Here is an 18,476-nt window from a genome sequence, read left to right as displayed (position 1 = left end):
TCAGAAGACCGATGAAGAGGAGAGAAAAAAGGCAAGCGAGGACACCAACAGAGGCCCCTGTGAAGTAAGAAGAACCAAAGAGAGGGACAGTGGTGCCTTTTAAAAGGAGAGAAACTCAGAAGGGAAACAGAAGAAGACGGAGGGAACATAGTGGAGAGGTATTTGAATATATATATCGCGCCTTGGGACGGGTACATCTCACAGTATTCATGGTGTTTATCTCCCGCGGGGTTCACAGAGAAGTTTAGCATTGCTGCAGGCCGGAAAGTGCAGCTGACAGATAACCAATAATGAGCTCTGATTGATGCCTGTAGTTATGCGCGGTGTGGAGCGGTGATACAGGTGACGAATAACACACACACACACACACACACACACACACTGATGCAATAGAAGCACAGGTGAGCTGGCCTGGCTGTTCAGTGCTAAACAGAAGATAATATTCAGTATAAGACATTTAACAGAAAGATGCCACATGTTTCTGCTTAAGTGTCCCCATGGAAAGTTGCATTTGAAGACACATAAAAAAGTGAAGGGGTGAGGGGAAGACGGAGGGAAGGGGGGGGGGGGGATAAAGCAGGCAATCTCCCCTCAAATGAATATTTGATGAGAAGGCTGATATGCTTAAATGAAACGTTATAAATGCACAGCAGCATTAATGGGTTGTCGCAGAAAAGGGAAGAGGGTTTGCTCAGCGTCCAAGCTGTCATCAGCACACACACACACACACACACACACACACACACACACACACACTGCACAGATTATATCAGGGGGCTGACATACTGCCCAATCTCCAATATAGCCAACAAAATGAGAGGATTTGGAATAGACTTGTGTCGGGGGATTGAGCTCCACCACATTAAAAAGACATTGCACAAAGTGATCTCTAGCAAATACACACTCTCAGAGTCCACTCTCCATGCCACAGTGTTATTCCCAGAAGCACATTTTAATCTCTGGAAATGTATCTTTGTACTAACATGATGCTTGTGTGTCCATTAGAGGCTTCTCGGTGTAATTTTCTTCTGCACTCGGCTCCACAATTTTAATTAGTCATGTGAGAGATACAGAAATACAAAAGCAAAGGCAGAGAAAAGATTGAGGTTGTTATCAATGTTTATGGCCCCACTGCTGCTGCGTTAAAGGCTCTGCATGTCGTAACCCTTCAACTACAAATGAATGAGCGGGGGCTTTTTATTAATTTTTTTGGTGAAATTTATGGCGCTGCAGTCATCAGGAGGAGCTTCTTTCAAAATGGTTCCTTGTTGGTGCGTTGAAGTACTTCAGTGTTGACTGCTGAACAGGGAAATCTTACTGCAAGACACTTGTGCTCAGTTGGAACCGGACCAAATGGAAGCGAGACATATTACTTTTACCCGAAAGAGAAAAACAACGTCTACCTAGTGGTCTGGTCTTTTTATACACATCTGACGTCTCTCTGTACAAACACCCGATGGACCAAATTTCTGCTCGTCAGACTGGAAAATTGAACATTTGAATTCTCTTTCTATCATCTCAAGTGTAAACTCTACCTCTCTCAAATCTTTTGGTTTCATAATGAATGGCAAGTAGTCTTTGCTGTGTTAACTTTGGGCTCAAATGTTATGCAGCGTCCTCGTCTTTTTCATTAGTTTCTCTCTCAGCTCCTTCAGACTTTGTATCTGCATCTCTAAACCATTTAATGGTCAACATTTCTTTATTAATCATGATTTCTAAAACTATACTTTGTGTCTGCATACATTTCACAAAGATGTAAGCTTGTCTAATTTATTTATGAGATTTGGAGCAAAGTGATGCACTCCGACTTCTCTAAGTGATCGGTGGCAGTTTAGCGTCACTTTAAATCTTTCAAATTCATTGTGTATCAGGTTGTTTGTGGAAATTCAGTTGAGACGACCACGTCAGCCGTCTCGCCGAGACAGGTGCAGAAAAAGCTAAGAGTGAGGGAGATGTCGATGGAGCGGTCAGTACAGTCACGAGTATTTTCACCATTCTGTGACAGAGGAAAGTGTAGAAATTGGGGGGGAAAGAGGAGAACGACATGCAACAAAGGTCCCACTAAATCATTTGGGTGCAAGATGCTTACATGCTTTTTTTACTCGCTGAGTTGTAACTCAACAGTTCATAAATGCTCAACTAAAAAACATTATTCAACACAAAAGCATTTGTCAAAGAGCATATTTCACTCTGGGGTTTGTTTGGGGTTAAGAAATCCAAGTCTCCCACTGACGGCCAATGTATCAGAGTCAGCAGAGGACAGTGTGTGTCTGTGTGTGTGTGTGTGTAGGTTGAGCTGACGAGGACGTTAGTTTTGATGTTACAACGTAGATCGAAAAACAAGTTTTTCTTTGGTTTTCTTGCCTAAATAGTGAAAAGAGGAAGCACGAGTTGAGTGATAGGAAAGCAACCTTTATTTAAAAAAGAAACATAAATATACCTACAGGAGTTACAGATGAGAGAAATAAGACCCTTCACTTGAAGAAATTGCATAATTAAGACCTGCTTCCATTCAAAAATAACCATTTCAATTGTTCTGAATGAGAATGAGCATTGTTAAACTAATAAGAGACGACTGGTGTGACGTGCAGTAGTGAATGTTGGTCCTGGCTTTGTTGAAAAACAAAAGGTTTGCAACAACAATAAGAAGGTTTTTATCACTTCAGAGCATTCTCAACTTAACATGTTCTACCCCTTAGCAAACATGCAACTACAAAATACTTTTTAATGTTTTTAACTTCTGATTCAAGTTAACATTCGCACAACACGCATTCAGCCGCACAGAAAGAGTTAATGCTCAGATCAAAGAGGATTTACAGTGAGACTCCACTCAAAAGGGCTAAAGGTCACCATTACAGATGTTAGGAAGAACACAGTGTTTCACTCCAAGCCTCCATCTTCTGAAGTAATGACTGGAGATGAATCATGAATCAAGGGAGCAGAAGCTTCTGAAAACATCACCAGTGGCTGAAAAGTTGGATGAACATCTGGATTAAAAATACTTGAATTCAATTAAGTCCAAACGTTCATGTGTGAGTTAACACTCCAGTCAATACTGAAGACTGCACACCAGTGCAATACGGGCACTTCCTTAAATTATCACACACACACATCGACAACAACCACAAAGGGAGCGAGTCCGGACAGTTTCCAGGCGTTTCTCTGCGGCGCATCCAGCCCGTCAGCGTGTCTGCCTCAGTTTCCATCGTTCAGTTCACAGGAGGACAAATCAAGACGAATCACGGAGAAAACAATGGAGGACTGTCCTTGTTAGTGTGTGTAATGGCTGTGTGTGTGTGTGAAGGTATGTGTTCGTGTCCACACACACACACACACACACACACACACAAATGTACTGTGTATGTCCATCTGGAGGGAGGAGGCGGCTGGAGGAGTGTGTGCGTCTCAGGAGATGGTGGAAAACTCTTTGAGCAGGACGTCCTGACTCAGTGTGTTCAGAGAGACATTCTTCCTCACATTCAGACTGATGGAGCGCACCTGGAGACACAGAGGGACATTTATTACCAGCTCAAAGAGACACCAAACTGTGCAAGTTGTACTTTGAAGTGTAGGATAGAGCCTCTTTAGAGGGTCACCAGTTTCAGAGACAAGAAGTCAGGCTATCTGAGCCCGTGCTGCTTCCATATGGGCCGTTCTTATCTCGATGTTTGTCTCATGAGTCCCACATAAATCCGTAGATTTTATACCTCATTCTTATTGGTTTATGTTTTATTAAATACATCGTATAATTTATTATATAGTGCTTTATTATCTAAAAGAAAGGGTGAAAATCATATGCATTATATTACAAGAGTGCAGGTGAACATTTTACTTTAAAAATAACATTTGCAGACACTAGTTTAATTCTTCTTTTTCTTTACAGGAAGCCAGCGTGATCCGTGTCGGGCTGCAGCAGGAAACACTTTTAGGTGCATAGGGACATTAAATCAGGGTTAAAAAACAAACTATTTGCTCCTTTAAATCAGAATTACGTCATGTTGCAGTTTAGTTCCGTGTCTGTTACAAATGTCATCCCTTCTTCATTTTATCCTATTAAGACATTCTTGTTAAATTATCATAATTAGCATTTTAATTACTGAGCCAAAAACGTGTTTTGTGTAGTCACAGTGACCTTTGACCACCAAATTCTAATAATTTTAGCCTCGAGTCCTTCGTTCACACGGACAACACGAAAAGATGTCGCCGCGTGGAGGCATAAAAAGTAGGGTCCTTGTCATTTAAACCCTCTTTGATGCAGAACGTCCTCCACGCCTGTGATTCTGACTTTATATGCAGTGACACCACGGAACCTGAATCTTCGGAGACCTCTCTAAACCCACAATGCATTGCTCTCCATCTCTTACCAGCTCCTTGAAGAAAGTAGCCTCTTTGGGCTGCTCCGAGTATCTCTCGAACTGGTCCAAACCATCCTGCAGTTTAAGCGTCAGCGTGTCGTAGTTGGACCGAACCACCTCCAACACCTAACGGGGGTCGACGGATGAGGGGGAAACAGAAAATGAACATGTTACATAACTCTGTGGTTAAAGCATCGCACAGTGAACACGTAACCTGAATAGTCAAATGTTAATTACTGTGTTTAATACTTCATCACAACATCTTTACTCATGAGGGATCATGATCTGGTCCGATCTGGTTCCTCTCCTAACTGCTCCCTGTCAGACTCTCTTATCAGGGATGTGAAACACAAAAGCATCACCTGCAACTTGGATTGATGTTTTTAAGCATTTTATTTTGCTTTCTCACTCGTTTGTTTTGTTCCGTTTCTCCACAGAATGGAGCGTCATTAGCCAGAACCCCGTGAGGTTCATCTCTCACTGGTGCTTTAATTGTGCTTCTTTATCTCCAGATGAGCCGACTGCGTCCGTCTTCTGTACCAGCGAGATAAAGTTCCACTTTGAATGAACAATGAAGGCATTTTTTGCTTTAGGAAGGATTCATTCATTCAGGACAAGTATAAATCAAGCAAATACAGTACTGCGAGTGTGTGTACTTTGTTATTAAGTGAAGGACACACACACACGCCTGGAGTAAAATCCAGCTGATTTGAGAAGGTGAGCTGAAATCAGATGTAATTATGCAGCGGTTCTCCTCTCACCCCCCCGCCATCATTCAGCCGTGAAACAGCCCCCGAGCAGACCGCTTTCATTATGTTTTTAATGACCCTGCAACACTCCACACAGCATGACACATTCACAATGAGATGTGTGAGCCACACTTTGTCGTGTTTCCCAGAGAAGCCACACACACACACACACACACACACACACACACACACACACACACACACACACACACACACACACACACACACACACACACACACACACACACACACACACACACACACACACACACACACACACACACACACACACACACACACACACACACACACACACACACAGAATCATCTTTCTAAAATGGAATCAACAGAGGGGAAAAACAATCTGAATTTAAGAATAGTCAAGAGACAATGTAACCTTTCCCACATGCTGTTTTAGCAAAGACGGGGGTGATAAGCATTTGGTTCAGCGTTTTGCTGCACACACTCCACTCCGCTCAGCAACTCTTTGCATCACTGGGCAGATGATGTTTTGTGGACACGCAGTTGTCATCGTATTTATCTCGAAGCGCGGGTACAAAAGGAGCCGTGTGTGTGTGCTGGAGTGCGTCTCCACTCTAATATCGTATCGTGTGTGTGAGAGACAGACAGCAGCTCGTTTAAATGCTGCGTGTTTCTGGAGGCCATCCATCTTCTAGTGTCACTGTGGGGAATGAAGACGCTGCAGGCGGATGGAGTGCAGGTGGTTACTGTGTGTGTGTGTGTGTGTGTCGAGCACTGTATGTCAAATCTTCATTGAAAAACGAGGAAGGGAGAACAGAAGTACAGTAAAGAAAGATATCTTGGTCTGAACAAGTCCCTCCATTGAACAAAGTTCAATACATCTCTGCCTCCGTTCTGCCCCATGACTCAGGTTTGTGCACCAGAACCTGGAGCGCTACGTCGGTTACGTTGAAGTTCATCAGTAAGATTTTACATCACGGTTTTTACCTTTTGCTGCGAGCATTATTTTGTTCCGCCTGAGGGAACATGTAACTTCTGTTCAATTGAAAGCTCTCGTTGTGGTTCACTCAATTCTCTCCTGCCTTTTTGTGAAAACCCGACCTACATTCTGTTCAAATAACACAGTAAACCAAGTATACAGTACAATGTGAAAGTATTTAAAATAGGATGTTTGACAGATAAACAGCTCAGCATTACAAATATGTAAATATGTCCATCGCAGCTGTTCATCGAGGTCCTTCTTTAATAGATTGCAGAGTGCTCCGCGGGGGTTTGTGTAATCTTTGTGTCGGATGGTTTGGACAGGATGAAGAAAGCCTCATTAAAGCACTCCGTCAGTGTGGATCTCTTCCTTTAAAGTCCTGTTCATGTGATCGTGCTGCTCTGTGGTTCACCCTCTCACAAACCACAGCGCGTTAGGAGACACAGCACGCTCCATCCGGCTGTCATAGAGGTGCTGTGCTGCGATAAGGGCCGAGCACTTCAAATCTATATCAATGCCTCAATAAGAGTACCTTTCTGGCTTCATTCCGTCCTCGGGATGCCATTACTCCTCTACATCTTTACATAGCAGCTCGTTATTTGCTGCTATATCAATGCTCTGAATGCTGTATATAAAATGCTTAAAGTGGCGGCAATTGATAAATACAGGCACACAACCTTTGTACTAGCAAATGATCAGAAATAGAGTTACTTTATCAAATGAGACGCGTTGTTAATATCACAAGTGGAGAATCATACAAACCACTGGCCGCTCATAGACAGCACAGCTAACGGCTGCCGTCCCTCTTTGTTGTGAATAAATCTGGCAGATAAAAGCGGAGAGGTAATTGAGGAGTATAATGACCGAATCCATCACTCTGTTATCAGCTTGTAAAAAGATAAATAAATAAAAAAGTTCTCCTCCAGCTGTTTTCCTATCGTGACATAAATGATAAAGTCTTAAGTGGAACGCACTGCGCTGGTATCAGTGAAGTTCAGCCTCCTTACAGACGATGATGAGGGAATAACTCCAGTTAATGATTCCATTCTCACCTTGTGTTTGTGTGTTTGCAAAACAGTGGTCTTCAGAATCTGCAACATTTACTGTACTTAAGAACGTACACACAGAAATCTAAGTTTGATGACGTTTCACGTGAATAGGCATTCTTTCAAAATAAAATGCAGCAAAGCCCTTCTCAGTGTTTTCCACTGTGTACTAATAAGATTTACTTTGTAAAAGTGTAAAAATAAGAAGCGAGTGATGTTTACCTGTTCTTCGGACAGCTGGGAGATGTGGTTCACAGCCGCGTACGACTCGATCTTGGGATTAAAATGGTTGACGATGGCCCTTAAAGACAAAAACACAAACAGTTGTGAGATGAAGCAAGTGTGGACATTATCATTTATGTGCGAGGATGTAAAGCCTATAACCAACACCACACAATGTGTGGTTACTTCTTGTTTAGGTGCAAACTAATAACATAATAATATTCAATATGTGAAGGATTGCATTTAGCAATATTGACAGCAAAGTTCGGAGTTAAAGACTTATAATAACTTATAATAATCATTCCGATTCATCTCCGTCTCGATGCCTCCTTCATATCACGCGAGCACACCGGGGAGGTTCAGATGTCAATCCAGAGGCAATCTCTTCCAGCATCAGCATTCATTCCCATGAAATAAACTGCTTTGTGGCACAAATTGAAGTTGATGCAATAAGCACGGCTGTGAGATGAAATGGCTTATTTTGTGCTGGCTTAGGAGGACGTCGTATATATCTCAAATAAATTATAGTGACAAAGAAAATGCAGAGAATTCTCCATCGTGGTAATTCAGTTGTGTGTGTGTGTGTGTGTGTGTGTGTGTGTGTGTGTGTGTGTGTGTGTGTGTGTGTGTGTGAAGACGGCGTATGGAGGGTTGAGGTGATGGGAGTGAAATAGAAATCGGTCCTCAGTGGGTTCTTTATTCCTCTTCCATTCATTCATCAATTCTTTCAAATATTCCTCTTTTCAATCTTCTTTCTCCCTCCAACCCTCGTGAGTCTGCTCCGTCCCAGGAGCCCAGTCGAGCGGGTGACTCCTCGTATACGGGCGGCCCTCGGGGGCCTCCGAGCCAGGGTGACCTCGGAGGATCAACTCCTCGGAGAAGACGGAGGAGAAAGGAGAGATTGCAGGGTAAAATGGTGGAGGAGAGACCAAGTAGAGTATGTGTGTGGACTGGAGCGCGGTTGTGTTGGAGGAGATAAAGGCTTAAAATGTATTTAATAAAAAAAAGGGGCCTGAGGGAGGGAGGGGATGGAAGAGGCTGGGGATGGGAGACCTACATTACAGACCCAGAGACTTAACTTCATTCCCTCTGTTTTGACCTTTCTTCATTACATTTCTGTTTGAAAAATTCCCTTCAATCCAATGTGACTCTTTTCTCCTTCTGTGTGCGTGCGTGTGCGTGCGTGTGCGTGTGCACGCTCTTTTACCGAACATTGACAAGGGCATGCGTGACTTTGCTGGCTGCCTCCTTCCACTGGCCCGTGTTGGTTGATACTCTCAGAACTGGAAGGCAGAGAAGGACAGATTAAAAACAGAGTTAGATGCATATTTACAGCCACAGTAGAAACACGACTAGTTTCGGGCAATAGAAGAAAGACTAGAACATTCTAATGTGCATTTGCAAGAAGTTTTGATTTGTTTTTTAACTGCCGAGTTATGAAAACACTGGAATTCATTGGTGAATAAAACTAGTAACTACTTGTTTGTGACGGCTAGTATTATTTGAGATAATTTGAATAACAGCTTTGACATTAGAATTAATAATAAGTCAGGTTCAACACTGCAGTTTCTACCAACGTACCCATACAGTAGAGGTTGTCGAAGACCTGGTGCATCCGTACGATCTCATAGTACAGCTCGTCGTAGCTGTTGGAGGTGGGCAGGAACGTGTCGCCGTATGTTATAAACATGTTGAACAGGTTCACCACCTGGATCGGGAGACAAACGCGGGTTGACTAATACATTTCACTCTCAACAAAAGAAGAAAAACAAACGTTTTCTTATGGAAATCATATTTAAACGGCATCCGTTTGTGCATACACAGCCCGACTGGCCTCTTATGTCTCCTCTTACCAACCAATAAAAAGAGGTCAGACTCTTGTGTGCGGCTTCAGCACCACTGATACAACAACGTGTCAACATGTGTGTGTGTGTGTGTGTGTGTGTGTGTGTGTGGCTCACCAGTAAGGCCAGGTGAAAGATGTTGTGCTTGGCCAGCAGTGTCGTCTCATTTGACAGCAGGAACTTCAGCAGGTTGATGAGAGCTGTGCAGAGGCAGACATGCACACATGAATGAAATAATGTGGAGCGCTGATAGTCGTCTACCAGCAGAGGCTCATGGCAGCAGTCCTCTTTCCTCAGTGAGCTTCTTTATTAAAGTAGATAATGGAAACTCAGGCGGGGGGGGGAAGCCTTTCACAAGCTTTAATAGAGGAAAACAAAACCCATAAGAAGAACCAGAATGTGAGCTTTTAACACGCTGGCACAACAACACGCTGGAAGAAGATAAACACATCTGTGGCTTTAATTCAGCTCATTTTTTTTGCCGTTATCACGGGCAGGAGAACAGGGTCAGTGTTACTCAGGGAATTAAACGGATTATTGGTCCGATTAGAAGAATCTGTATTCTAATGAGACTACAATAGCCATTACAAGCTGAAATGTGCTATTGTGTGTTGACCGGGATGGAAACAAGGCCACCAGGATGGATTGTGCTTTCTTCAGAGACTCATTATCCAATCTCAATGATGCAATACATTTCCAAAACAACAGGCCCGATGACTTCAGAGGGAAATTGGCTTTGTTGAGCAAACGCACTTAACTATCTACCCAACAAATCAAAAAATGTTTCAGATTTAAATTATACACATTTGGTGTCCTCGCTGAAAGAGAAAGCGAGGCATCTTTACCTGACCAGAGCTCTCTCCAGGTGTAGTGTAACCGGATTCTGCACTTCTTCTGGTAGCACAGGAGTTTGTGGATGATCTGCACACAGCGCCTGCACAGGAAGCACATAACAGTGTGGTGACGGAGCAGGTTGGTGGACGAGACCAGAACAATGCGTGTGTGATGTTTATGCGCGTCCTCACAAGTATAAATCCATGGGGAAGTCCTTCATCATATGAGTGACTATAAACTCCACCATCAGATCTAGACAAGAGGGGACAGACGAAGGCAGTGTGGGCACAGGAGTAAAGCAATGTACTGAGGTGAACGAAGACCTAATGAAATCAATATCACTGTACGCTATATTTTGACCGTCAGACAGCCCTGTCCGACGGGGAACTGATGCCGTTATATCCATGTATGTCCTCTTCAAAGGCACCAGAGTCCATTGACAAAAACACTCACTTTTACCTCGCAGAACACCAGAGTTGCTGTGTCTACCGCTAACTAACAAGCCATCAAGAATATCATATTACTATGGACTCACAGTTTGAGTCCACAGTAAACAACCGTTTTTAATGTCCCTCATACCTAGAACAGCACACACCAGCGGACGTGAAGGGATGTTCTTGTCCACGGCTTTTTTTCTGTGCCTCATGGGCTGAAAACAAAAGACAATTGAAACATACAGTAAGTAGGAAAAAGAACACGTTTACGGGCACTTAAGTAACCGGGTTACTCCAGTAAGACGATTTCATAAACGTAACGGAGACAAGAAACCTGGTTACTCGGAGAACGCTGGTTTCTCAGCCATGTATGAACATAACCAGGTTTCTAATGTCTACAAGTACATCTGTGCATGTGAGACCGGCAGAGTAACAGCTGAGAAATGGTGGATGAAAAGAGAGATCACAACATGTAGCGCTGCATTCTGTTATTTTAAATAACTCCGTCCAAAGTATGACCGAAACTAACACAAAGTGTCCTCTCGAAGTCCCACGACGCTGAATATTTACCTCCTGTTTGTCTGCTACGATTATAACGTTTTTGAATTTGTTGTGTCAATTCTGTGCTCTCACCGTCACTCACTCCCGAACAGAAACTCACCATTCTGTGGAGATTGACTCTGAAGTTCATGTTGTCATCGTGAAGAAAGGCATCGGCGTACTGGTCCTATCACACACACACACACACAGAGGTGAAGTCAGAACAAAGACGATCTGCGGAGCGAGCAAACGCTGCAGAGTGTGGCTGCTCCTACCTCGGCTATGCAGGTGAGGATGATTAGGCACAGTCTGGCACTGTTGAGTCGATGCTCATCTGCAAACACACACACATATGAGACTCTTAACAGGTAAAAAAAAGGGCAGGACAGGTTTTTGTTGCTCTGGTGCTTTGAGAGCGACTAAAACAGATGAATGGTGGGGGAGAGAACAGCATTCATTTGTCACTGCTGTCTGGGGTCCGCTACGTGAGAACACGTCAGGACAGAGGCGTAGAAGAAAAAAAGTGAAAGAGGGGAAGAGTTGTAGGAAGGTGGAGTGACAGAGACAAAGAGGAGGACATGAAGGTGTCCGCTTACCTTTAGTGTCCTGCATTACAATGGAGGCGTACTTGAGGAAGGTGATGAGGAGGTTGCTAGTCTGCAGGTTGGGATCCAGAGGCAGTTCTGGGTTGTTCATCACTACACAGCAGATATACACGAATAAAGCATGTTCACTGCAGATAGAATACTCACAGAAATATGAACTAAACAGAAAGAAAGGCCATAACACAATTATGATGAATCAAGCTTTAAAGTCGGTCAATTATTCCATCCAATAATAACCTGAGCTCAAAATCTACTCTAAAAACGAGAGTTAAAGAAGAGCCGCCGTCCTTGTTTGGGCGGCCAGACGGAGTGCTCACTCAGGCAAATAACAGCATTAGAAAAATACACGTCTTTGTCTCATTATTGTAGCCGCTGTAGCTCGCTGTGTGGTGTAGACAAGCGTCTTTATCCATTTAAAAATCTCTGCTCTTTGAAACGTAGATTTTGTTTTCATGGATAAATAATGAGCCGGTCATTTCCATCTCCCCTCTTCCACGCTAACCCTCATTTTGTTTCCTTCATATCACAGCGGGGCTGTCAAGAAACATATCGTCACGCGGGAGCCGTCCTGTGGAAGGACGAGGCGTGTTCCCGACGCGTGATTGCCGGCACGTGTTGAGTCTGGTCAGAGTAGAGGGACTCTAAGTGCTGAGGGTCCCATGACATGGCACAACGCGCCCAGCATTGAAACATTCATCTGTATTTAAAGCTGGAGGTTAATATTTCATACAGAAAATGGCTCTTAGCTTTGAAGCAATGGAGGGAGAGCTCGAGATAGACACATGCACCTTTTAGCAGCTACAGCGTGTGTGCATGCTAAATGACCTGCTTTTAAATGTGCCAGCAATAACATTCACCTGCCATGAAACCTCAAGTGACAGCCACGCACTCGCGTCTAAAAGAGATATTAACAAGCGTGCGGGGTGGTGTAATAATCGGATTATTAAGATGTAATAAACCAACATTACTGTGTATGAGCGCCTCTCTTCGGATAACCTTAAACATCTGTTGAATATTTGAAAAGGCGTGGGCGTGGGTGCACATGTGCCTCCGTATGCGTGCGCCTGTGTCAGAAGTGACGGAGAGTCGCCATGTTTGGAGAGAGAGTTTTAAAAAATGTATGTAAAAATACTGTTAAGATTAAATTTAGACAAAAAAAAAAAAAAAAAAAAAGAGCCCTGATCCACGTGATGCCAGAAAGCTTTAGAAATCCTTCACTTCATCTTCGGCCCGTTCTGGTGTTTTGACGGGATTCATATTTCAGTTTAGTCCCATTCTGTTTCAAGGTGAGGCTGTGGTATAACAACACATGTAAACACCAGAACTGACGAGACAAAGTGCTGCTGTCTTATCAGGTGGAGAACGCCATCGCTGAATATTGAAGCCAGTATTTGAGGCCATAAAGATGCAGTTTCTGTAACGACCACAAGACTTAAGTTAGGCTTTTAGGTAACAGAAGTGTGATTGAGATCATAATGTTCAACGCTACACTTCACCATAAAGACTGTTTACAACATTGTTAAACATCCCGGTGCAGAGATAGAGAAGTAGACCCGACGACAGACGGGAGACCAACGGGCATCACAGACACGTCAACCGTCGATGTCTCCCCAAAGACAAGTGTGCACGACTTACTGTCTAAGGAGGGCGCCGTTGTGCCGAGTGGTGATGTAGGCGTGGTTGGAGTAGGGGTGGTGGGTGTAGTTGGGATGTCCATCTCAGGGTGGCTCTGTTGATGGACCAAAAACACACGTTTGTGGAATGTCATTGATAGAGAAAAGCTGTCCCTTCTGTCCCATAAAGTGGAGAAAAAAGCAACAATACAGGCAAGAACTGAGAGAAGGGAACAGGAAGCCATTTAGATGAGATTACTTCTGGTAGTGCAAAACATTTCATTAATCACCGACGCTAATGTATGAGATTTGTACACAATTACAGCATTGTAAAAAGCAGGACAGTGGCTTAATGTCCTCACAACGGAAGTGTCATTGTTGCTGTCCTAATTTGACTCGTCTGCACCACTCAGTTACATCGGATGGCTCAAACACTGAATATCAAAGTCCCCACAGGGAAAGATAAAGTCAACTGAATGATGGAAGAGAAGTGATTTTCACATCTTGTGCACCTTTAAAGATGCATGTACTAATAGTAGCACAACATTGCTGTATTCCAACTCTCCTGCTGACGTATAAGATGTTCTACGTCAATCAGAAGACAGTTTTACATTTTACAAGACACATTTTTCACAGCAAAATAATGAAGATTTAAAGGGACAAAAAAAAAAAGCTTATATTACCAATATTGTTTGCCAAATATCACAATATTCGCGGGTTCTTATTGTAAATGATTAGTGTAAGCTCACCTGTGCTAATACAGTGATGAAGTTGCGGTTGAGGTGCACGGCCTCATAGAGCGCCAGCAGAATCGCCTCATTGGTCCTTGAGAAGAAAGGAGAGTGTGAGGTCAGTTCATTCATTCATGAAGTAAAAACATAACTTTGATCCGGCCTGATGGGTCAGAATTTAAATCACTTTGTACTTACTGTACAGAGAGTTTCTCATCAGCGTCGGCTATAAACATGCTGCCCACCTGTGGACAGAAGAAGGGTCGAGCCATCAGACAACACTGTTAAAAAGATCAGTTGTCCCACTTGGAGCTGCAGATGAAACTCTTCGACTACCAAATACATCCTAATGTCAGAAATACCAATCAAGGTGAAATATATCTACTGTGACGATACGAAGTAAGAATAAGACCGTACCATACTAGTGAGGGTGGAGAAGAACCCGCCCTGGTTCTCCTCCTCTTTGTCTTTGTACTGCCTTTATGGGGAACAGAAAGACAAAGACGGAAAGTGAGACGTAATAAAAAAAAAAGTGGAGAGAATGACTAATAAATGAAAGACAGGTAGGGAGGCAGAGAGATATACGTTTACACTTAAACACAGCCCTGTAGCCCAACATCTCCTTCTACTCCCCACAACGTATTATCTGAGGGCGGTTCGCTCTGTACTCAGAAACAATGAACTGTACGGAGCCGCCATCCGTCACTTTGATGCGTCCGTCTACGCACGCAGGCAGACAAACAGCATTGTAATTTCCAAACCTTCGCCTCATCCAAAAAAACATTACCGACCGCCAAAGAAAACTGTCAGATATAAATAACTAAAAGTATAAAAAGGAGCCTGTTGTTTCTCAGAATAGAAATGGAACATTTGTGGGAGACATCAAACCAAGCTGATGACACCGAGGACTGCGTCATTATAAACGCGTGTCTTTCACAGTTTTTAGATCTCACCTGTTGTACTCTGTCAGAGCGTGGTGGACGACCATTCCCATTCCCTGGGAAAGAAAACATGCAGCGTTTCAGTCAAAGCCTTGATGATCTGCCTCCACCTGTTTATTGTTCTGCAGTTCAAACCAATACAGTAAGTGACAACATACTCACATCTAGTGTTGGCTCATCGTCCACGATGGAGAGCTTCACAATGTAAGGATTCACCGACTAACAAACAAAAAGAATCAGTGTAAGTAGAGGCCGTTCAATATTTGACACAAATATTGACGTTATATTGACCGTTAACGGGTAATTCTCTTTTCATTTTATCCCCTCACTCAAAGGGCTCATCTGCAGACTTACATGCAAGGTTCAGTGCTGCAACTAAAAATACACGGCGCTGAGTTTTTCTTGATAACAGACAAGAGAAGCAAAGCCCGTGTGCTTCTGGATTATAGAAGCAACTCCATCTCCATTTGTAGGATGTTTAGCAGTATTTGTTATCACGCAGCCATGACCTAAAATTAGCAACAGGTTGAACTATTCAATTAACTTCTATGTTTATGTCCGATTACATGTGCGTGTGCTACGTCATGTTGCTGCATCTAAAAATGTTTGAATTGAAATTCCAGTTAATCTCAAGATTATCTTTTTTTTTAACCAAGCTGCTGGTGTTTGATTTTTTTACTTTAACAATAAATAACAATTCAGTAAATCTACATATACGTATCCATTTGTGAAATCTTGTTTTGCAAAGTTAGGAATAAGTCAAGCACGTTGAACGATCACTTCCACATCGTACACATTTGGCTTGTGAGCACTAAATGCTCCTTGAGCAGCTGTCCACTTCGCTCACACACGAGGGTGCATCCAGAACCCTCTCTCCTCCTCCGCCGCCTCCTTTTATCCCCTCCCACCCTGCTACTCTCATCCTTCCAGGAAATAACTGAAGAGGGAAGTCAATTGGAAGCCATTTGAGAGAACATGATTGCTTCTCGGTCATAAAAATCTCGGACAAGTGTCTCTGTGATACCGGATACATCTCAGGTCAGCGTTTTTATGTTCATCTGGTGCCAAATAGAGTCGTCTTGTTCAGCTTACACCTGTACAAATATCCTTATTCATAGCTTCATGAATTAATCTGTTTCCTCCTCAGACTACACTGGATTTACTAATGACATGAAAACATTTTATTATTATCATTTTCTATATGAAGATATTTCTTATTCTGCCCGTTTATTATTTAATTTAAATATCACCTCTGTGCCGATTACTTTACCTCATTTCAAAATGACTCCAATGCTACGCGCACAGTTGTGAGAACTATGACAATGAGTCTTGAATGCACAAGTGACATGTGTGTGGAATATTACAGCTCAGTAATAAATATTGTGAGAGGTAAAGTTCCATGTGCGTGTATGTACACACCTCATACTTCCTGTAGTTGACCAGCAGAGCCAGGAGGACCACAGTATCGTACCCATGCTGCCCTCTGCTGGACACTTCTGACAGAATCTGAGGAGGGGACAGACGGAGAACAGAGATGACCACATTCGGAAGAAGACATTTCTAAAATGAATAGAAATTACAGTAGATATAGTCTTACCTGTAGAATGGCTTCAAAGATGCTGTTGATCATCACATATTCCAGTATAGTGTTCTGACTAATGTTGTCCGTTACCTGTGAACACATTTTGTTCACACGTTTGATGTTTAGCGTGTTTTTAAAAACAATCATTCCCCAAAGCCGATCACATTATAATGCATCTCCGTCTCACCGTCACCAGACACAGCAGCAGTTTGAGACAAAGGCTCTTCAGACTCTCTGAGCCATCTCCACAAAGAAGGCTGTCCAGTCTCTCCATTAAGTCCTGCAGGAGATACAAACACAAGACATGAAGTGAATGAACACCAATCAATACTTTCACTCCTTTCTTTCACCTCTCAATGGGGTCTTTTTCCACCCACCTTCATCCTTTGCTCAGCCTTGTCAAAGCCCATGAGCATGTTGATGATGTCAAAGCCAGACGCAGACTTGTTCTTCTGGTGAACTCCCCTGAAAAGTGCACAGAGTGTCTGGGGAGAGACGCAGACGAGCACAGGTGTTAATACTGCGATTCATGTTTTCACATCAACGCATCTTTTTTGGCGCTACAGTGGCAACACAAAACTAAATCCATGAAGCTGATAAGCTGAGATAATTTGATTACAGTTACATGCTTCAGGTGTTACTGATGTGATTGCAACACGTGCGATGTAGCCTGTAGATGGAGCTTTAGTTACCTGTAGGGCATTGACCACTTTGATCTGGTGCTCCTCTCCCAGAGCCTGAACACAGTGGTGGAACAGAGAGTTGATGTTGTCCTGGATCCGCTGAACCTCCTCCCCATCTATGCTCTCCAACTTGGACTCTAGGTACTCCAGGTTCACCTGAAACATGGTGACGTACAAAAACATTGAGTGAGGAGAAGATAGTTTGTGTTAGTGCACGTGTATAAGAGTGGAGGATGATTAGGACGTTATTAGGGCGTGCCCCTCTATTGTACTGCCTTTATGGGGAACAGAAAGACAAAGACGGAAAGTGAGACGTAATAAAAAAAAAAGTGGAGAGAATGACTAATAAATGAAAGACAGGTAGGGAGGCAGAGAGATATACGTTTACACTTAAACACAGCCCTGTAGCCCAACATCTCCTTCTACTCCCCACAACGTATTATTTGAGGGCGGTTCGCTCTGTACTCAGAAACAATGAACTGTACGGAGCCGCCATCCGTCACTTTGATGAGTCTGTCTTCGCACGCAGGCAGACAAACAGCATTGTAATTTCCAAACCTTCGCCTCATCCAAAAAAACATTGCCGACCGCCAAAGAAAACTGTCAGATATAAATAACTAAAAGTACAAAAACATTGAGTGAGGAGAAGATAGTTTGTGTTAGTGCACGTGTATAAGAGTGGAGGATGATTAGGACGTTATTAGGGCTTGCCCCTCTATATGAACAGGTTTTTGCACATATATTACAAATGATCATTTCCATTTCTATTTTTGAAGACTGCATTACTGATATTATCTGTATGTCTCAGTTAACTGTACTGATACCTTTGTCCTTTTTTGACAATTTGCATTTCTACTCAACAAGCTGATCTTTTTAAGTGTTTTTCTCTTTCACGTTACCTTCATAAGAAACAGCTCATCCCAGAAGCGAGAGTTGTTTTTTGCTGGGTCTTCTTTCTAAATCAAAAGGAAGAGACAGGACTTTTGTTAACACTTGCGCACAATTGTATTCCTTTACTTTCCATCACTGACACTCTGCTATCGTGATACTCACCGCAAAAATCTCATCATACATCAGCACCACCTTCTCTTTCAAGGGTTTCTTAGAGGATGACGACCTCCTCAGCAGCCCCGCCTTCTTCTCCACCTGAGACATGACTAAGTCTGAGGAAACAGAGGCTCGATGAGGAAGTACATCAAGGATGTTCAAAAATAAATGGTGTGAATCACCACATTTTTATTCTATTCTGTATATTTAACATATGTATGTTACACTCAATAAACCAAAACCAACAATGAAATTATATCCTCTCTCTCTCGGTACTCTCCGACTT

General features: G+C 42.9%; 1 protein-coding gene across 1 annotated transcript in view; it reads right to left on the bottom strand.

Moving 5' to 3' along the window:
- Nucleotides 1-2,391: 2,391 nt before the first annotated feature.
- Nucleotides 2,392-18,476, bottom strand: part of armh3 (armadillo like helical domain containing 3) — a 17,378-nt gene continuing 1,293 nt past the window's right edge. The window contains exons 2-26 of the mRNA XM_076090543.1: nucleotides 18,197-18,306; nucleotides 18,043-18,099; nucleotides 17,153-17,299; nucleotides 16,838-16,945; nucleotides 16,648-16,740; nucleotides 16,476-16,550; nucleotides 16,298-16,384; nucleotides 15,041-15,097; nucleotides 14,891-14,934; nucleotides 14,355-14,415; nucleotides 14,136-14,182; nucleotides 13,956-14,031; nucleotides 13,229-13,322; nucleotides 11,585-11,686; nucleotides 11,264-11,322; nucleotides 11,110-11,175; nucleotides 10,594-10,663; nucleotides 10,206-10,266; nucleotides 10,026-10,114; nucleotides 9,298-9,380; nucleotides 8,918-9,044; nucleotides 8,544-8,619; nucleotides 7,337-7,415; nucleotides 4,365-4,481; nucleotides 2,392-3,498 (exon numbers count right to left, since the gene is read on the bottom strand). Of these exons, the coding sequence (XP_075946658.1) occupies nucleotides 3,406-3,498; nucleotides 4,365-4,481; nucleotides 7,337-7,415; nucleotides 8,544-8,619; nucleotides 8,918-9,044; nucleotides 9,298-9,380; nucleotides 10,026-10,114; nucleotides 10,206-10,266; nucleotides 10,594-10,663; nucleotides 11,110-11,175; nucleotides 11,264-11,322; nucleotides 11,585-11,686; nucleotides 13,229-13,322; nucleotides 13,956-14,031; nucleotides 14,136-14,182; nucleotides 14,355-14,415; nucleotides 14,891-14,934; nucleotides 15,041-15,097; nucleotides 16,298-16,384; nucleotides 16,476-16,550; nucleotides 16,648-16,740; nucleotides 16,838-16,945; nucleotides 17,153-17,299; nucleotides 18,043-18,099; nucleotides 18,197-18,298 (2,070 nt within the window). The 5' untranslated portion in view covers nucleotides 18,299-18,306 and the 3' untranslated portion in view covers nucleotides 2,392-3,405. The remainder of the gene's footprint in view (nucleotides 3,499-4,364; nucleotides 4,482-7,336; nucleotides 7,416-8,543; nucleotides 8,620-8,917; nucleotides 9,045-9,297; nucleotides 9,381-10,025; nucleotides 10,115-10,205; nucleotides 10,267-10,593; nucleotides 10,664-11,109; nucleotides 11,176-11,263; nucleotides 11,323-11,584; nucleotides 11,687-13,228; nucleotides 13,323-13,955; nucleotides 14,032-14,135; nucleotides 14,183-14,354; nucleotides 14,416-14,890; nucleotides 14,935-15,040; nucleotides 15,098-16,297; nucleotides 16,385-16,475; nucleotides 16,551-16,647; nucleotides 16,741-16,837; nucleotides 16,946-17,152; nucleotides 17,300-18,042; nucleotides 18,100-18,196; nucleotides 18,307-18,476) is intronic.

Source organism: Anarhichas minor, unplaced genomic scaffold, assembly GCF_050575085.1.
Source record: "Anarhichas minor isolate MPS153535 unplaced genomic scaffold, ASM5057508v1 ptg000012l, whole genome shotgun sequence".
Classification (NCBI taxonomy): domain Eukaryota; kingdom Metazoa; phylum Chordata; class Actinopteri; order Perciformes; family Anarhichadidae; genus Anarhichas; species Anarhichas minor.
The sequence above is the reverse complement of the archived record's forward strand: the minus strand, read 5'-3'. Positions and strand labels throughout refer to the sequence as shown.